This window comes from Lepisma saccharinum, chromosome 27 (assembly GCF_977018435.1).
Source record: "Lepisma saccharinum chromosome 27, izLepSacc3.1, whole genome shotgun sequence".
Taxonomy (NCBI): domain Eukaryota; kingdom Metazoa; phylum Arthropoda; class Insecta; order Zygentoma; family Lepismatidae; genus Lepisma; species Lepisma saccharinum.
In genome coordinates this window covers 5,568,549-5,588,575 of record NC_139255.1, presented here as the reverse complement: position 1 = coordinate 5,588,575, position 20,027 = coordinate 5,568,549, and the positions used below count along the sequence as shown (strand labels likewise).

At 38.7% G+C, this 20,027-nt stretch overlaps 1 protein-coding gene across 40 annotated transcripts in view; it reads right to left on the bottom strand.

Annotated features, from left to right (window-relative positions):
* Positions 1–20,027, bottom strand: part of shot (dystonin-like protein short stop) — an 888,743-nt gene that overhangs the window by 207,672 nt on the left and 661,044 nt on the right. For all 40 annotated transcript variants that reach the window (XM_083113147.1, XM_083113158.1, XM_083113144.1 and 37 more), the window contains one exon: positions 18,399–18,562. In XM_083113147.1, the coding sequence (XP_082969273.1) occupies positions 18,399–18,562 (164 nt within the window). The remainder of the gene's footprint in view (positions 1–18,398; positions 18,563–20,027) is intronic.

Here is a 20,027-nt window from a genome sequence, read left to right as displayed (position 1 = left end):
GTTTCATTGTGTGTTGTGTTTGCTGTCATCTGTTTTCCCATAATTCTTTATGTTAATTTTTATTACTTGTAAATGTCAAGAATACCGGAAGCGTCCAAAAAGATGAAATCAGTGTTCAATCCAGTCACTTTCCTCCGGCGGGGGGGGGGGGGGGACATCAAACTTCACGGGGGGATATAATAGGAATCAAACTATAATACGAATATCGTTAAATTTCCCGTTACTTCTGATATGTAATTAAATTAAATGTAATTAGGTATAATGAACCATCATTTTAAGAATGAGATTATGATAATCAATAAAAATAATATTATAGCATGCGATAATTTACATTTAAACTTAAGGCTTTCTACAGGATATCTGTGAACACTGGCGTACGCAGGATTTTTTCCGGGAGGGTCTGGAATTGTAAAGGTGGATAGTGCATAGCCGCGGCACACACAATATAATATTATATATATATATATATATATATATATATATATATATATATACGAGGGTCACTATTTATATTTTGAGCCTTGGCAACACTGATTGAAGTTAGGCGCGATTTGACGTTTGCACGGAATCGTCTGGCATTATTGACCATAACGTACTTCAAATGTTTTGTCAATAGCTTGATTTGTGTTGTTTATGTTGCCTTGGAGATTGCGCGACAACAATAAAATGGAATTAACTCGTGAACATTTTCGTGCGATGATTTTTTTATGATTTTCGACGTGGATTATCACGACAAGAGTGCATCGATCAACTTACTTCCACATTTGGCGATGAAGCCCCATCCTTTGCCACTGTGAAACGCTGGTATAACGAATTTAATCGTGGCCGCCATTCGCTCACCGACGAGATTCGCGAAGGTCGTCCAAAATCAGTTGTTGTTCAAGAAAACATTGATGCTGTGCAAAACCTAATACTGCAAGATCGTCATGCGACATACTGTGAGATTGAGGCAACCATAGGCATTAGTTCCACCAGCATATATAAAATATTACATGATCATTTAGCTGTGAGAAAGGTATGTTCTCGTTGGATCCCACACAACTTGACAAAAACTAGGGATGTGCCGAAGCCGATTACAGATGTATGAAAATCGGCCGAAATTGACACATCGGCATCGGTATCGGCAAAAATCCGATATTTAAACCGGTACATATTATACTAGAGTTTTTAGCTTCTAATAAGTTTTATATTCTAGTTTGTAATATTTATTGAAAATTTGATTATGATTCGACATTATTGTAGAATTTTTGTAATAAAATTATTGCAAACTCATTCAGAGGATCAACCTAACTATAAATCGGAAATAATACAGTACATTGCTGAACCAGGATCTGCTGTTGTATTGGAAATTCAAAAATGAATATTCAAACCTGAAGCAAGTCCTGAGAAAATACTTGGGCATACCTGCTGCATCAGTATTCAGTGATTGAGTGTTCAGTGTTGCTAAACAGATTTGATATAAGAGAGGAAGTAGGTTACTTCCTGAAGTGCTTCCAAATCTCGTATTTCTGAAGTTGAATCTGGCAGAACAGGAATTCATTTTGCATTTCAAAGAACTGCTTGTGTACTAATGTTTAATCTCTTGAGAATCCATGTTATTCTTAAAGGTTCACGTAACATTTTGTAGATGCAAATGTACATTCGCATCTCTTGAGAATATATATGTATATACATATGATATGCAATACAAATGTACATAGCAAATTTATTTTTGTCATGCTGAAAATAACATCCCATTTCTGTTTAATAATCTTATGTATCGGAATCGGTTAAATATCGGCATCGGTATCGGTTCCAAAAATTATCGGTGAGTACATCGCCATCGGTAAATTTTCAGCTTCGTCACATCCCTAACAAAAACTCAAACAAATGCTCAATAAATACAATTGTGGTGCTTCAAAAGACGTATATAAGATTGTAACAGGTGACGAATCATGGACATATGCATATGAACCGGAACGTAAACAGCAGTCGACTGTATGGGTGTTTCAAGATGAACCCAATCCAACAAAAGTTGTTTGCGCTCGAAGCACATCGAAACAAATGGTCGTCTGTTTTATCGGGAAAACTGGTCATGTGGCAACTGTGCCTTTAGAGGAACGTAGAATGCTCAACTCTGAATGGTACACAACAATTTGTTTGGCAGAGGTCTTCGGTCAAATACGGAAAACAAACAAACGCCGTCGGATCATTCTTCATCAAGACAATGTCAGCTGTCACACATCTCGTCTAACAACCGACTTTATGAACAGTCAAAACAATCGAATTGATGGGTCATCCGGCGTACAGTCCTGATTTGGCACCCAATGACTTCTTCTTGTTCCCGAATGTCAAGAATAAATTGCGTGGACAACGATTTTCGTCGGCGGAAGACGCCGTTGATGCGTTCAAAAACCATATTATGGAGGTGTCTCAAGAAGACTGGAAAAACTGCTTTGACAAATGGTTCGAACGAATGCAAAAGTGTATTGACCATAAAGGAGAATACTTCGAAAAACAATAAAGCAGTTTTCAATGCCAAATCCCTGTTTTTTCATTGTTAGGCTCAAAATATAAATAGTGAGCCTCGTATATATATATATATATATATATATATATATATATATATATATATATATATATATATATATATATATATATATATATATATATTCCACTCAAAAATTGCAATCGGGGGTCATTTTGAGGCGAGTTTGCATTTAATACTCTGTTTCAGAGTTCTTCACTGCTTTGTTTGAAAATTTTCATTTATATACGCCAGTGTCTGTGAACGACATCATCAACGAATCTGTCAGAGTTCCTCGTTCCCTTCAGTTGACACTTTATTTCTAAATTTAGCAGTTATCAAAACTGACGATAATTAAAACTAGTTCATTATTTTGACTTTAATTATAAAGAGGACTGAATCAATGCTTATTACTGCGAAAAAAAATCATTCTTCGTTAAATTAAAATAAATTAAAGAAACCAAAGTAAACATAGTTGCCAAATTTCTTAGTAACTGACAGAGCATTCTCACAATAGCTGAAATTTTTGGGGAGGGGCTTCTTAATTTCCTGTGAATTCCCCCCAGGCCACCTCTTGAATTCATCAGTGGATGAAATAATTCACTCTTCAAAACTAAAAACATAAAAGTATGCTTGAATCTCGACAAACGTAATAATTTATCTTCATTTGTCAACAAATAAAAAAAAATCCTGCTTCAGGCCATCTTCAATAGCCAAATTTCTAACCAAACGGAAGAGTGCCCGAATAATGGTAGTTCTTGCTTGCATATATTATTATTCATGGTTAATTTAATATAAAAAAATACCGCCAGTGTGTCTTAAGGTAGAAACCATCCAGGTTAATTTCAAAGTACATATTTACACCATCTAGTACTACACTGGTAGAACTTGAATTACGAAATAAAAGCCCTTGAAGCACGTACCGCCTGTGGCATAGCAAGATGGAAGAGTTGAATGCCATAAAAGGCAACTCCAATGAGAGGTTGGTATGCAAACAATGCAACAAAGAAACAACAAATTATATCTTACTTGTGCAAGGGCAAAAAACAAGCCACGCAGCAGGAGCAGATGAACGGTACAGCGCACTCGTATGGCAAATTTTAAATCAATGTTTTGCTGACGCAGAACAGCTACGCACATATTATGTATGCTGGATTGCCTCTTACGATGAAAGTTAATTCTTTTATTTCTTGCTACCTGTCGCAGCGCATGTAATTATATACGCACACTTTAATATTCGCCTTCCAGTCAGAAACAGTACATGATAATGAACCTAACCCAGTGGCGGCGATTGGGTTCCAAAAAAAAAAGGGGGGGCGAGGTGCAAAACTGGGGGCAAAGACAGCAACTGGGCCCCTCGAACACCTAATCGCCGCCACTGACCAAACCTATACATTTTGGATGTCCAATATTGTTGTCAGTGGCGGCGATTGGGTTCCAAAACTTGGTGGTTCATACAAGATGGAAAACATTTTAAATATATATAAAAACTTTTTTTATATTTCAAAATTCAAATAGAAGACATTTATAATAAGCCCAAACGAGCAATTCTGTCCAGCTCCTTTATCAATGATCGTTAACAAAATAAAACACTTGGAGATGATCATATATTTTTTTTCTTGCATTACAACAGCCTCTTCCATTGATATTGCTTTTGTTGTTTACTTTAACGCTTCATGAGCGTCTAGAAAATAATGGCCGTGTCCACCCCTCTCCTCCGAGAAATTAGCAAGTGTGACGAAAAGAGTTACATAACAATTACCAACGTGGCTAAATTCCAAGTTTCGTGCCTGACTGTATTTGGTACTGGGGTTTGTAAATCATAGAATAGTGTGTTCATACAGAGCATTCCGTGACATTCGCTATGAGAGACTGCGGCAAGCGGCCCGGCATCAGCGCTTGTGTTTCCCGGTGAACGGGTCCGCGACAGTCGCACGCTACAGTCTGTTTTTTTTTTTCTCTCCCTGCTTCGCTCTCTCTCCCTTTCTGTTGACGTTGCAGACTGACGCCATTATAATCCTCCCTCGGAAGTTGTGTTGTGTCCGTGTGTTGAAGATTGTGGCTTAATATGGCACCACAAAAGTTTACATTACAACAAAGGATTTATCTTGTCGAGTGTTACTTCGGAAAGAGAAATTGTGGAGAAATGCGACGACGATTTGCAACGAAATTTCCTGGTGTTCCCGTTCCACATAAGATCACTATATTAAACCTCGTAAAAATGTTTAGTGTAACAGGGTCAGTTCTGAATAAAAGTGGAAAGAAAAATGGGGAAATCTAAAAAATAAAGTATACAAAGAAAATCCGCACACCAACCGTGAGTTAAGAGAGAGTATTGTACGAGAAATCGGGAGAATTACAGTAGACGAACTTGCACGTGTAAATGCCAATTTCCTTCGAAGATGCCAGGAATGTGTTGCAGCAGAGGGACATCATTTTCAACACCTTCTGAAGTCACGGTTAGTACACAATATGAAAACTGTAATTTTAATAGCAGACTCTACCGACTGTCGCGGACCCGTTCACCGGGAAAGACAAGCTCTGATGTCGGGCCGCTTGCCGCCGAGTCTCGTAGCGAATGTCAGGGAATGCTCTTAGTAATTCTATTGATAATACAAATAGTATGTGCTTCTTAGCATAATTTAACCAGTATGGACAGTGTACACAGTGATTTGGTTGAGTTCTAAACTGCAGGTTCATTCCAGCCTATCTGAGCTTAAATTATAGTTAAATAGACTTTGCTACAAGATGCTTGTGCACACATTTCAATTCAAACATTCCAAAAATTGAAGGGCACTTGCACAATAGCTATATTTAAGTATGTATGCACTGGCAAAAGCTTTGTTTAATTATTTATGCTTACATTGCAAATCGAGACTGGAAATACAGTTTAAATTGGAATCCAAAGCACTGCGCAATGCAACTCCAACGGTGATCGAACCCGGGACCACTTGATTAGTATACGGTGGTTTGCCAAAGTGACTATAATGACGGTTATGGCTTTTGTTACCAGTAGTCGCTCCAGTATGTTGCATTATTCTCATCAAAGTTGGGCCAGGAAAGATATTATACCTCCACCTCGGTTACATCATTGTATAAAAATATATAAAGAAGAAAGGGGTCGATGTACCGAACAGAAACAGGTCGATGTACCGAACAGAAACAATGCATTTTTTTTTTTACGCGAGAAGTTGCCCAAAGAACCCTGCGGGGCATTAGATGAAACTAAAAGTGGCCAAACAGGGGCATCTGCTGCAAGTCGACCTGGCCACATTGCGTAATCTAACCCACCGAACCAGATACGCACGTAGAAAGACAATACAGTCGGCACGTGCTGCTCTGAAAAGGCAAACATCATTGCAATGCTCGTCACGAAAACAGAGTGCCCACATGATTCACTTTCCCGAGTCAGATTTCTAATTTCGTGAATGGGTGCGACAAGCTCAACAATAAACCAATAATCCTTACTTCAATTAATGGAAAAATATTTATAAGTGTTTTTAGTCCACTTGTTTTAGCTTGCCCAAGCAACGTATGTTTTCCCGCTTACAATCCCTCGTAAAAAAAAAAGGTAAGGATAATCATTAGAGAAGAGGGGTCCAAACTATTTTACATCCAGGATCAAAAGTACTTGAGTTGAGCCATTGGTCACGGAGAATACTACAATCGTTACTCACACTAAGGTTAAACTATACTGTGTACGCTTTTAGAAGGAACACGAGTTCAGCCAATACGCAGCCAGTACTATTGCCAATACTACAATCTTTACTCACACTAAGGTTAAACTATACTGTGTACGCTTTTAGAAGGAACACGAGTTCAGCCAATACGCAGCCAGTACTATTGCCAATACTACAATTTTTACTCGCACTGAGGTTAAACTATACTGTGTACGCTTTTAGAAGGAACACGAGTTCAGCCAATACGCAGCCAGTACTATTGCCAATACTACAATCTTTACTCACACTAAGGTTAAACTATACTGTGTACGCTTTTAGAAGGAACACGAGTTCAGCCAATACGCAGCCAGTACTATTGCCAATACTACAATTTTTACTCGCACTGAGGTTAAACTATACTGTGTACGCTTTTAGAAGGAACACGAGTTCAGCCAATACGCAGCCAGTACTATTGCCAATACTACAATCTTTACTCACACTAAGGTTAAACTATACTGTGTACGCTTTTAGAAGGAACACGAGTTCAGCCAATACGCAGCCAGTACTATTGCCAATACTACAATTTTTACTCGCACTGAGGTTAAACTATACTGTGTACGCTTTTAGAAGGAACACGAGTTCAGCCAATACGCAGCCAGTACTATTGCCAATACTACAATCTTTACTCACACTAAGGTTAAACTATACTGTGTACGCTTTTAGAAGGAACACGAGTTCAGCCAATACGCAGCCAGTACTATTGCCAATACTACAATTTTTACTCGCACTGAGGTTAAACTATACTGTGTACGCTTTTAGAAGGAACACGAGTTCAGCCAATACGCAGCCAGTACTATTGCCAATACTACAATCTTTACTCACACTAAGGTTAAACTATACTGTGTACGCTTTTAGAAGGAACACGAGTTCAGCCAATACGCAGCCAGTACTATTGCCAATACTACAATTTTTACTCGCACTGAGGTTAAACTATACTGTGTACGCTTTTAGAAGGAACACGAGTTCAGCCAATACGCAGCCAGTACTATTGCCAATACTACAATCTTTACTCACACTAAGGTTAAACTATACTGTGTACGCTTTTAGAAGGAACACGAGTTCAGCCAATACGCAGCCAGTACTATTGCCAATACTACAATTTTTACTCGCACTGAGGTTAAACTATACTGTGTACGCTTTTAGAAGGAACACGAGTTCAGCCAATACGCAGCCAGTACTATTGCCAATACTACAATCTTTACTCACACTAAGGTTAAACTATACTGTGTACGCTTTTAGAAGGAACACGAGTTCAGCCAATACGCAGCCAGTACTATTGCCAATACTACAATTTTTACTCGCACTGAGGTTAAACTATACTGTGTACGCTTTTAGAAGGAACACGAGTTCAGCCAATACGCAGCCAGTACTATTGCCAATACTACAATCTTTACTCACACTAAGGTTAAACTATACTGTGTACGCTTTTAGAAGGAACACGAGTTCAGCCAATACGCAGCCAGTACTATTGCCAATACTACAATTTTTACTCGCACTGAGGTTAAACTATACTGTGTACGCTTTTAGAAGGAACACGAGTTCAGCCAATACGCAGCCAGTACTATTGCCAATACTACAATCTTTACTCACACTAAGGTTAAACTATACTGTGTACGCTTTTAGAAGGAACATGAGTTCAGCCAATACGCAGACACTACTATTGCCAATACTACAATTTTTACTCGCGCTGAGGTTAAACTATACTGTGTACGCTTTTAGAAGGAACATGAGTTCAGCCAATACGCAGCCAGTATTATTGCGCTGTTGCCAAACTAACTGCTAGCGGAAGGAAAAAGCAGAGAATTCGCTGTGTTCATATTCAACTATTTTTGTTATAATGCATACATAGTATATATGAGTACAGTGAAATAATATACTGAATATTTCTACACAGAATTATAATACTATAACTCTGCAGCATATAAGAAAAATGACAAACTTGCAATATTCGAGAACGCCCGCGACAATGAAGGGTCATTGTGTATATTGAGACGAATTTAAAACCCATTGTTTTCCCAAGACAAAACAAGTCAGCCAGCACGGTGGCAACGAAAAAAAACAACAGAATTATCTGTGTGTATTGAGCCGTGTTGTTTCCTAGTGTTTCTTCAAGAAGCGGTAACTCCGGCTGTAGGCGACGGAAATTTATGGGACTTGGACAGTCAGGTTCAAAATTTCATGCTCCATCTTATGATGGACCTTAAAGTGGCGAGTTTTATGAAGTTTCCTAACTGTACAACGTTGCACTCCTGCCATAGGCTGGTCACGACGGACAGGCTCTGCGTGGCACCGCCCGATATCGCTTCTAAAACCGTGCGCCGTACAATGAGAGTCACTTTTATAAGTACTAAGTGAAAGCCGCAGTAGGTTGGATATAGCCTGTGGTCGTAGTTTGGACGGATCTACATCATAGGCACTTGTAGTATATGTCACTGTATCGTATAACAATAGGTGGGTTTCATGTGACGCCAGAATACGCACAGCCGCCATGTGTGCGGCCAAGTTTGCTAGTCTTGTGTAAGGAAATATTGTGAAATAACGTGAGCTTTTGTTTGAAACATCGAATACTGCACAATGTACCATCGTAAACAAGGTTAAAATCTCCAGCCGGCCCGCTTGAATTCCGTGTGTTTACAAAAACTGGCCTCAATCATGGCTGCCCGAAGCCACAATTTGCCAGTTTGTGACGTGGGTGAAACACAAACACACCTATAGTCAAAGCATTACACCTTTGTACCCGCTAACTATGGTTCGTGCTCCAGTTGAAATACACTGATATGGTGGACTAAGTTTGGACGAAAAACTATTTCTGAAATATGTTTATTTGGGTTGTTTGCACTAAAAAAAATAGTACAGGGTCAACGAAGTTAGTAATTAAGTTGCGTTTTATACAGCGTTTATTGATACACCTGTAGATTGAATTGTATCTTCTGCAAATATGCTGTATAAAGAAACAAACTGTCGGAGTACTAATTGAAGAGAGTGTACCTTCCTTATAATATTGACAACCATCAAAATTATCTGAGTACAGTAAAGGAAGAAATTACGGTTTGTACAATAGGACCACTGTATAGCCAGAATAATTTATAGAAAGACGCCTACAAGTCAATCATGATTTAAAAGTAACAAATAATAGTGTCTTATGAGAGTGCAGGGGCATATCTGGTGAAAGAGCAAATCTGTGTGCTACGATAAATCGTTATTTACCTACATCGAAATGAAGGGGGGTACAATAAAATCAATATAAATTAACTACAAAACAATTGGTTTCACAGAAACAGAATACATGGGAGCAATATTGATTCTGACTTGAAGAAAAATCAATTAGAAACTAAACAATGTTTTCGAGACAGGATACTTAATTCGAAACAGGACAGAGAACAATATCAAAATTTTCAAATCATCTCGGTCTAACGAGGGGGTAAAATAGGGAAATAGCTCGCCTTGAAGTGTCTTGGTGAGACAAAATCGTGCATGGTAAATATTCTTATTTACAACGTAGCAACTCCAATTAACTTAAAAGGCACAAATGCAACCAAGGGAGGCCGCAGGATTTTTTTTCTGGGGGGGGGGGGGGGGGAAGCAGTCACAGAAAATTGTATTATTTGTTAATTTTATTAGTATTATTACTACTATTATTGTAATTATTGATATCATTACTGCTATTATTGTTTTTATTTTGTTGGTATTATTATTACATTACTGCCACTACTTATGTTTTTTTAAACTACATACATATGTAATTTACATATACGGTTATGCAAATGGTATATAGATATATTCTGTACTTAGCATTAATTCATCTAGGACATAGAGCTGTTTTTTTATAGTTACTTTGTGTAAAATAGACTAACCCTACTATAAATAATAATCCTAATACCAAAAATACCAATAATAATAATACCAATAATAATAATAGTTGCTGTAACTTACGGCCTGTAAGTCACAGTAAACAATACTTTTTGTAATAAAATATCTCTACAATGTCACCATTCGAATTACATTAACTCTTTCCAGAAATCTCAGGGGTGGCACATGAATGCAACCCTTTCATACGCAGCGTGCACTATAGATACAACTGTTAATTGCGTAAAGAACACAATTTTAGGAACGTGGGCGGTTTTAGAAGGTCAGTGAAAGAATAAGCAGCTACTTCTTCACGCGACACATCCGAAAGAGCACTTGTGACATTGACCTCTATTCGGGGAGGATTGCACATGAAAGGGACGGAACTGGTTGCCCATGACCGCATTACTTACAGAATGAATGAACAATCGCGTTGACCAATCGCGTGACGTAAGAGACGAAGATATAGACAAGCCTTTCTTTCCTAGAAAGGTTTCAATTGGGTGTGTTTTTCGGTACGGATGCTCAAAAGGGCAAATTGCTTATTTCGTCCAGTTATCTGGACGGCTCTTTTGTTCTTCGAGTACGTTCCAAGCTCTTTTATTTCTTTCTTGGCCCACTTTCATGATGAACAATGGATTCACTATGACTGGCGCAGGTCTTATCTGTCAAGCTGACCAATGGAAATATGTGTGTTGGCTTTAATGATTGGTTCAATGACATCATCAGCGCCGGAAATGCCTGAAGATTGACGGGAAAACAAACCAAAGTCCACAACGACATTACAATGACTTTTGATTATGTGGACAATAGAGTACTTAATTACAGGCTATCAACAGTCACTTATCTTTATTGTTTTGCAAATTCAGCAATTTTTTTTTTCAACTGAAAATAGTTTCAGTTAAGGTTCAAGAATTTTTTTATTTTTTTTATCTAATGCAAACAATATATTTTTACAAAGGAAATTCATTCTACAAATTCAGATACGAACCTAATCTACAGGTGTATGTACATAACCTTGATTTATACTAAACCTACCACCAGTGGCGGCTATTAAGGTTGGCAGTTGTGCCGCCCCTAATCGCCAGTTTTGTCCCAGCACTATGCTAAACCTTATTTACGAAAGGAAGTAAACTGTCCTTGCCCCCCCCTCCCCAGTTTTGGAATCCAATCGACGCCACTGGCTACCACAAACATTCAAGTTTCAACCGAAAAACATATGGTCTCACCATTGGGATTATTTAGGCCAAAAATATAAATACCAATCTTGAACAATTTCTGTTTATTTTGAAAGGTATTTTAAAACAATTATATACTACTTTATACTAACCGTCTGATACGTTAAAAAATATATTAAAAACAGTTCTTGTACTTTGTAAAGTGGCTATGGGACTTGGTAAATAGTAAACTTTCTAGTTTATTCTTGACAGCAGAATATTTCAAGATCAAGGTTTAAAAGTATGGGATCAATCAGACGTTTGTTCTCCAGGCGTTAAAAATTTCTCCTTTTTGCTTCTCGTTACGAGCTGTCGATTGTGCGTAACCAGCTCATAGGATGTCGCTGCTTGAAAGAGGATTTGAGAAATTATTTTCCCTCTTTCTTCGTTAATATTCACGCCTTGCAAAGTGCAAAAACGGGTGAAAAAAATATGATTTCGGATGATTCTGCACGCGACTCCACACGAATAGCGGATGGTTAGATCAAATAAGATGCCTAAAAAACACGAATGAGTCGAGTGTGCAGCGCATGCAAGTGTACAAAGCGAAGAGATATAGTCTAGGTGAAAGGAAGCAACGAAAAAAAAAATTAAAATGAAGGATCGCACACAATATATCTAACAAGCGTGCACGTAAAGCTGAGTGTAGAATGACTACTAGAGCCATCTGCCGAAGTGTTCGAAACTCTGTTATGAGAACAGGCCGGCCAAGAACGCTTAACAATGTCATTTGGCGTAGAAGCAGTGGTGGCGATTAGAGAAGGCGAGTGGGGATCAGTTTCCTCTTCCCCCTCCCACTTTTCGCCACTTCAGGGTGGCTACAAACAAGCAGAAATGAAATTCCCTGACTTTTCCAGGTTTTCCAGGACAAAATTTACATTTTTCCCTGACAATTACAAATTAAACTAAATCGATGTTTTTGCAAATGGAATGAATAAACTCATACAGATCCACGTATGGTTGTGTTAAGTACCAATATTACCTTCTATGAAATTGACTTAATTTCTCTATTCTCTATGATATTAATTCAAACTGCAAAATAGTGAATTTGGAAAAATTTTACAATTCACAAGCTAGGAAAGGATTACGAAATTCTGTCATACGCAGTAAGTTTAAAATAAAATACTTGATTATTTTTAAAGTTACGACTGAATGAGATAAGAGTGAAGAGTGATTGACTAAGAAATACAGGATGTCTATAAAGCCACTTAACATTTCAATGAACTAATGACAAATCTTTTCTTTTTTCCAAGTGATCTGATAAAATGTACTCTATAGAAGAGAGAATAGCCGTTGTTTGTGCTCGTCTGCGTGGAATGACGTATGAACAGGTGCGGACGGACTTCACTCGGAAATTCAGAAAACCGGACCCCACCAGGCTGGCTATTAAGAACCTGGTCAACAAATTCAAGTGAATAGGTACTGTTGAGGATGAAGAACGTCCTGGTAGGCCAGCCATAACACCACAAATTGTGGAAAATGTACAGGACGCGATCACACGTAGCCCCACCGCATCGACCACGCGACTCAGTATCCATAATCCCAACATCTACCAACTGTGGCTCATAGCACGGTGGATTGGGGCACACCAAGCTTCTTACTATGCACCAACAGGATGGGGCACCATCTTGCCATCATCGTTTGTGATCACCTAAATGAAGTTTTCACCAGTAGATGGATTGGTCGTGTATCGCAACGGGGAGTTGCCCCCCCCCCTCCCCCTCGATCTGACTCATTAGACTTTTACATTTGAGGGTTTATCAAGTCTAAGGTGTACGGGGCGAGGATTCACAGCATAGCCCAGTTGAAACAATGCATTACGGCCGCAGTTGCTGAGATTACACCAGCTATGTTGGAGAAGGTGGTCACATTGAGTTATACTGATTGTGTGTCCTACTGTGATATGTTTCAGTACATATTGTATTTTGCACCATAAATCCTGTTCATGCAGAAATGTTAAGTGACTTTATAGACACCCTGTACAATTTGTAATTTATCAGTCTCCTTATACATTCTTGGTATTATATGTTGATATTTCCACTGACGTTTGGAACCCTCTGCTTGCAAGAACCATGAGTGCGGACTCATTTTTCAATGCATAATGCTACTTCTCTCTTCTCTGTAAAGCAAACAACTTAACTCTTGCATATAAGTGAAACAATTGAATCGAACAAAATAAAGTGTCTTAGTTCCTTACTTTATCAATGGGATTTCTGCTTCAGTACAATATATCCAAGTGAAGTACTGTGAAACTGACAACATGCAGTTATACCATTAATGCTGACGAAAAGGGTATGTAGGTATTAGAAATTTAACGCAAGGAATTTATATCATTGCATTGTATAAGTACTTGATTTAGCTAACCACACATTAAAACAGGAACACTCTAATAATAAAAGCTTCTGAAAGTTCATATATGAGGGGCATCCTGAAAAATGCTCCAATGGTGGCTACACGCAGCACTAGTGCTCGGAGAGCGACACACACACACATCCAGGCAGGAAGAAGTGGCATGTAGCTGTAATCTGGTACAGTTGCAATGCAGCCGTTTTAGAATAGTTCTAGGTTAAAGATTGCACCAGCAATCGTGTGAGGTGTGCAGACCGGACGTCGTGAGTGATAGTATGGTCAGACGATGGTGCAGACAATTCACGGAAGGCCAATCGAATGTGCACAACCCCATACAGCTGAGTACCCACGGGCCCTTTGCATCACTTCAGGTGAGAGATCTTGCACCACTCCCTGTACAGCCCTGGCCTTGAATGTACCGACTTTCATCTCTTTGTTTAACTGAAGAGGTTTCTGGCAGGGCAAGGATTTGACAGCTACACTGCGGTAGAGATAGTTCCAGTCTTTGCTGTCAGACACATATACCATGGGCATACAAAATTTAGTGCCTTGCTACGTCAAATGCCAGAATAACGGTGGTGATTATGGCGAAAATTGGGTTAGGACTCACTGTTACTAATGCAATAAATTACAACTGATATTCTTGTTTTATTTATGCCTAATCGGTAGGGACCTTGATATTTTTTTTCAAATTGGTGTTTTTTCTTATTTTTTTATTTTTTACTATACGGTGTTATTTTTCTCGAAATTCACATTTTCATTTTAGCGCATTTTCTGGCAAATATCTGAAATTATACCTTCATGGTGTTTTTAAACTACTGTTTCAAATTGTAAGTCACATGGCTTACGCCTCTTAGTGAGAGTTTGATATCTTGAAAGTTATTTTGGGAAAGTTATTTTCCATACCCATTTTTTAATTTTAAGGTAAGGATTTTAGATAATGGAATTTTCCCCGTATATACTGAAGGGTGCATAATGACCATAAGTGGCAACGCACCCAAAAAATTAAAATCAATCAATCTCACGTGACGGATACCGATATATTATGGCACCAAAAATTGGCATTTTCTTTTTTGACTTGTTAGTGTTACATTTCCTAAAATTCGCGTTTTTGTTTTAGAACATTTATCTGCCAAATATAGCGAAACTTAATACTCCATTGTGCTTTTACACTATTATTTTAAATTGTAGGTCACATGGTCTATGTATTTTCGTGACAGTTTGATATGTTGGAACAGATTTTTGAGGAAATAAAAGTAAAGTGCTCCCCTGCACTTTCCCATGAAGGTGTATAGGGGTGTGGAGTTAGGGCCGCACACTTTCTTGATCACGGTTGAAGGTGGGGGTAATGTGATCAGCACCACGCTCCTCACTACCTTTATCCCTCAAAGTTTCCTCAAGGTACCAGCTTCATATGATGCTGGGTGGGTGCCGGAGCAGTTTGAATAGGTGGAAAACATCCCGGTTCTCCCCCACAGGGATCGACCCCGGGTCTCTCGCATAGTAGTCAGACGCCCTAACGACTGAGCTCCATTATTACTCGCTCGACAAATGCCGATGGTGCACACTTAGCTTGGTAATTCAAAACATATCTCGTGCGACAAATACGAAGATGTGGCTCCCGTGTGACGGTAGATACGCACTCGATCTCCTGTTAGAACCCTGCCACTTTGCTCTGTGATGCAAATGGCTTTTATAGAAGTTGAAAAAATCGTGGGAAATACATGATTTAATGTGGCTGTCGGAATTATTCCATGTACGTATAACTCTATAGTTTACTCTTGAGTAACAATAACCCACAGCGCTACAGCCCTTTGAAGGGCCTTGGCTTACCTACCGACTGCTGGTCTCCCTCCCACACTGTTCCTCCGCCACCTAGTATCGCGTGGAGATCTTAGACCAGTAGTGGGGTGACGGGTGAACAGCCCGACGAACCCCCAGCCGTTGTGGTAGGTCTTCTTGACCGGGTTACGCTCACTCACTCAGAGCTTCCCAATTTCCTCACGATGGTGGGTTGCCACCGGCCCTATACGTAGGCCGAATAAATTTCGACCAGAACCGGATTCGAACCTACGCCGTCCCGCAGCGAACGATCTCAAGACGAGTGAACGCCTTAACCCGCTCGACTACAGAGGAGGACTTTACTCTTGAGTAAAATGTTGGAAAACTTGCATGTTGTATGTACACAAACATGTCCTAGAAAAGACAAGAACGTTGGGTTTCATGAAATTTTTCGTTGTTTTAGGACATTTCTTTAAAAAAAATCGCTAAAAACGCCAACAGTTCGCATTTTATGCCAAATTCGCATTATTTCGATATTTCAAACGGGCAAAAAATGTGTCCAGACATCACTGCACATTCCTAAAAATAACTTCGCAGCAATGACCATTTGCAAGGGTTTGGCGTTTGCGAAAAATCAATGTCCCTACTAATCGGAAATTACTTTCTGGCCACCCCTCGTATAAATCAGTAGATGGAAAGTGAAAATGTAGCAGGGCTGGCAGAGAAAAGTCAATTCTTGAAGAAAGTGATTTGCTTTTATGATTGAATGATTCGAGTAAATATGATATTAAAATATTTACGTATTTATTATTAGCATTTTATTTCATAATATTGGACATATACCTTACTCAGTGAGAGATTAATGACCATCTCTCACGAGTTTAAACAGACAGAACAGAGAGTGGCGTTAATTTCATTGCAATAATAGTGTTGCAGTAAATTTGAGGTTGGGAGCATGCACTTGCCAATTTTTTATAACGTTCACCAATGCAGATTTATGATTAACTTTTTCGTGATAGTATTCAATATATATCCCATTTTGTTGGATTTTTCTTGATATCTAAGAATAGTGCAATGTCATTGTAAACGTATGTTAACTTGTGCGAAACCAGTAATACGCTAGGATGATGAAAGAAAGCCTTCGTAAGCACTGCTACATTGAATAAGGTGACGTGAGCCAGAAGAGTAATAAAATTCCAGCAGCATATTTGCAGTCTAAAGCTCTTCTTGTTTATGCATGCGATTTTTGTTGGATGTTGCAGTCCATGCAATTTTTGTAGCATGTTGTAGTGAGATACTTTGTCGGGTGGCAATATTCGACAAAAATCGTATGTATCAATAAAACCTATTTGTTTCCATGTTCCTTCAGTTTGCCCAACAAAATGCCTTACTACCACGTCTGACAACTATCGGACGGCGCCACCCACTCTTATCCCCTCCATCTGTTGACAAGTCCTTTTACTACTACCATATGGACAAGAAAAAATGATAATTCATTGAAATTTTCACGAAATATATGGAGGCTTAACGTTTGCTCCTCGGGTTTTTGTGTTTTTTTCATTGAAATTCGGTGGTCGCGCCCCAAAACTCCCCCCCCCCCTCCTCGGTTCGGCATTCTGAATTGTACACGGTTAACTATTTTTCGTAAAAAAACAGAGTTTCACATTTTGGCTTATTATTGAACTTGTATGGCACCCAAGAACATGAAACATGTTTCATTCTCTTTGGAAACGTCCATTCTTTGAAGAGAATACTAAGGTTTGCGCCTTCTCTCCAAAATAGTGGGAGAAGAGGGCGCAAACTCCATATTTTTGTTTTTTTCCATTGAAATTCGGAGGTCGCATCCCCCAAACCCCCCTTCCTCGGTTCGGCGTTCTGAGTTGTACACGGTTGTATGATCTGATGTTTTAACTGCAAAACAAAACTTATACGAAGTAGATTTCTCCCATAGTGCCCGAGTTATAACAATTTTCCTCCAAAATTGCAAATTACCTATTTTTCGTAAAAAAAAAAATCACATTTTGGCTTATTATTCAACTTGTATGGCACCCAAGAACATTAAACATATTTCATTATCTTGAGAAATGTCCATTCTTTGAAAAGAATACTAAAGTTCTCGCCTTCTCTCCAAAATAGTGGGAGAAGAGGCCGCAAACTCCAGATTTTTGTTTTTTTTCCATTGAAATTCGGAGGTCGCGCCCCCCAAACCTCCCTTCCTCGGTTCGGCATTCTGAGTTGTACACGGATGTATGCGCTGATGTTTTATCTGCAAAACAAAAGTTATCCGAAGTAGATTGCTCCTATAGTGCCAGAGTTATAACAATTTTCCTCCAAAGAGTGTTCGAATTTAAAATTCCCGCCGAGAAGCCCGGGCGAGAGAAATATTTCTTTCTCTCTCTCTCTCTCCCTCTCTCTCTCTCTCTCTCTCTCTCTCTCTCCTCCTCCTCCTGCCATCACTAGTTTCTGGCGCCATGGTTGTGTTGCGCATAAAAGAGGCCTAAAAGTTTAGGCCGAAACTTACGAACGAGATTTCCTGTTCCCGTGCAGAGTTCCATAACGATATCTTTACATAAACAAATAAAAAAAAAGTCTATGAAAACGAAATTCCCTGACATTTCCCTGACTTTTTTTGACACCTCAAATTCCCTGACTTTTCCCGGTTTTCCAGGTCTGTCGCCACCCTGCACTTTTGCCCCCCCAGTACGGTATTATCCTTTTCAAAAGTTTGCAACGCTTACAGAGAGAACGGGTAAATCCCGTCACTCATTACGAAATCCAGTTTCCCTCACTGTTCATTGGTGGAGCCGTCTCGCGTCACTACTTGCGCAGAGACTTGTTTTCGTTCGCCTGGTCTACAGTTAGCTGGTACGGAGTTTAGAATTTCTAATTGGAGTCCAAACTCGAGAATCTTTAATTTCCAATCGGACAGGAGGTGTCCATTTTAGGATCTGCGTGAAAATGAAAGTAAGATTCCCTTACCTGTTCCTGTGGATGATAGCGTTGAAGGCCAGCCCATCTCTCCAGGACTTGGTGAAGTCGCGGACACGAACTCCTGGGTACTTGGCCGTTGTTCGTCTCGCCCATTGCAAAAGGGCTTCTTTGGCCGAAACGTTGGGTTCCGCCCCCACCACGATGTCGGAGATCTGAAACAATAGAAAATACCACAGATTAGGAATGCACTTTTCTTTATAATTCATTGACAATAGAGACAAGGCAGGGGCTTTGTATCCCTATCTAACAATCAGGGAACGGATTTATATGTACTAAAACGTGTAAGCTATGTAAATATACAGGGTGTTCATCAAAAGTCCCGGTACCATCACAAAAACATAGCTCTGAAACTACATGCAATAGAACAATGCTGTTGATTGCAAAATGTGTATAATAACACTGAAAATGACGGTTTGTTTGTTTACTTTTGTTGCAGGTTATAATACACATTTTGCAATCAACAGAATTGTTCTACTGCATGTAGTTTCCGAGCTATGTTTTTGTAATGGTACCGGGACTTTATGAACACCCTGTATATTTAGTTATTTTAATCAAAATATGGATTAACAATTGTCAAAAATGGCAAATTTTCATTAAGCAAGCTGCTCACCTAGCAGAATAAAATATACACATTAGTCTTACATGACATTAACTGTAATGCAAAATCCAAACACAAAAATGGTTTAGCAAAATTTATTTTGAGTGATGAATCTTGAATCTCCTATTGGCCCTAAAGACAGATTTATATTGACCGAAACTGTGTTCAATATCGCATGAAATAATGAGGATATGTATAAAATATGAAATAGATTTCACGGCGAAAGCTTGATATGAGCTAGCATTGCCTACTGTTTTGACAAGAATGTTACAATGACAGATGCATTGTCTATTGCCAAGATTTAAAATAAACAGTACAAAACTAACAAAATACAGACGAACGGGAAACCTTTGGTATTAAACGCAAGAAAATGTTGTATTAGTGTGAAAATTGAATTATGCCGAAAAAGTTTGAAAATATGGACATTGTATGTAACTAAAATATGTAAAACTTGTGCTAAAAGCTAATATATATATATATATATATATATATATATATATATATATATATATATAGATAGATAGATAGATAATAAAAACCTCATTTTTGGAGCTTGCATACCACGATTCGCAAAAATAATATGCAATGACATTGAAATTTTAGCATTGTATGAATATATGTTTTTACATATAAATCCGTTCCCTGCTAATAAATTTACTGTATTTCAAACACACCTAGCGGATATCTACCATATTATTTACAGATACGTCATACATTGTTTTTCGAGAGTTTGTAGCGTCGAAACTTGTTGGGAGGAAAACTTTGCTAAATAAAGTTATTTCCCTTTAAGATTTTTATATGCTGTGAACCGTTTTGCGTTAACACTTGTGTTGTTCATACTACAAATATCGAGACTTTGAGACTGATATGTACACATATAATTTGTGACCACACTTACAATACCCCATGATCGGCGAGCTTATCACTACAGCCAAACAACGTATCTGGGCAAAAGTTCAAGACCATCCAAACCCTCTGACAGTTACCCCCTCGTCGCCCCTACCCAGACTCTAGTATAG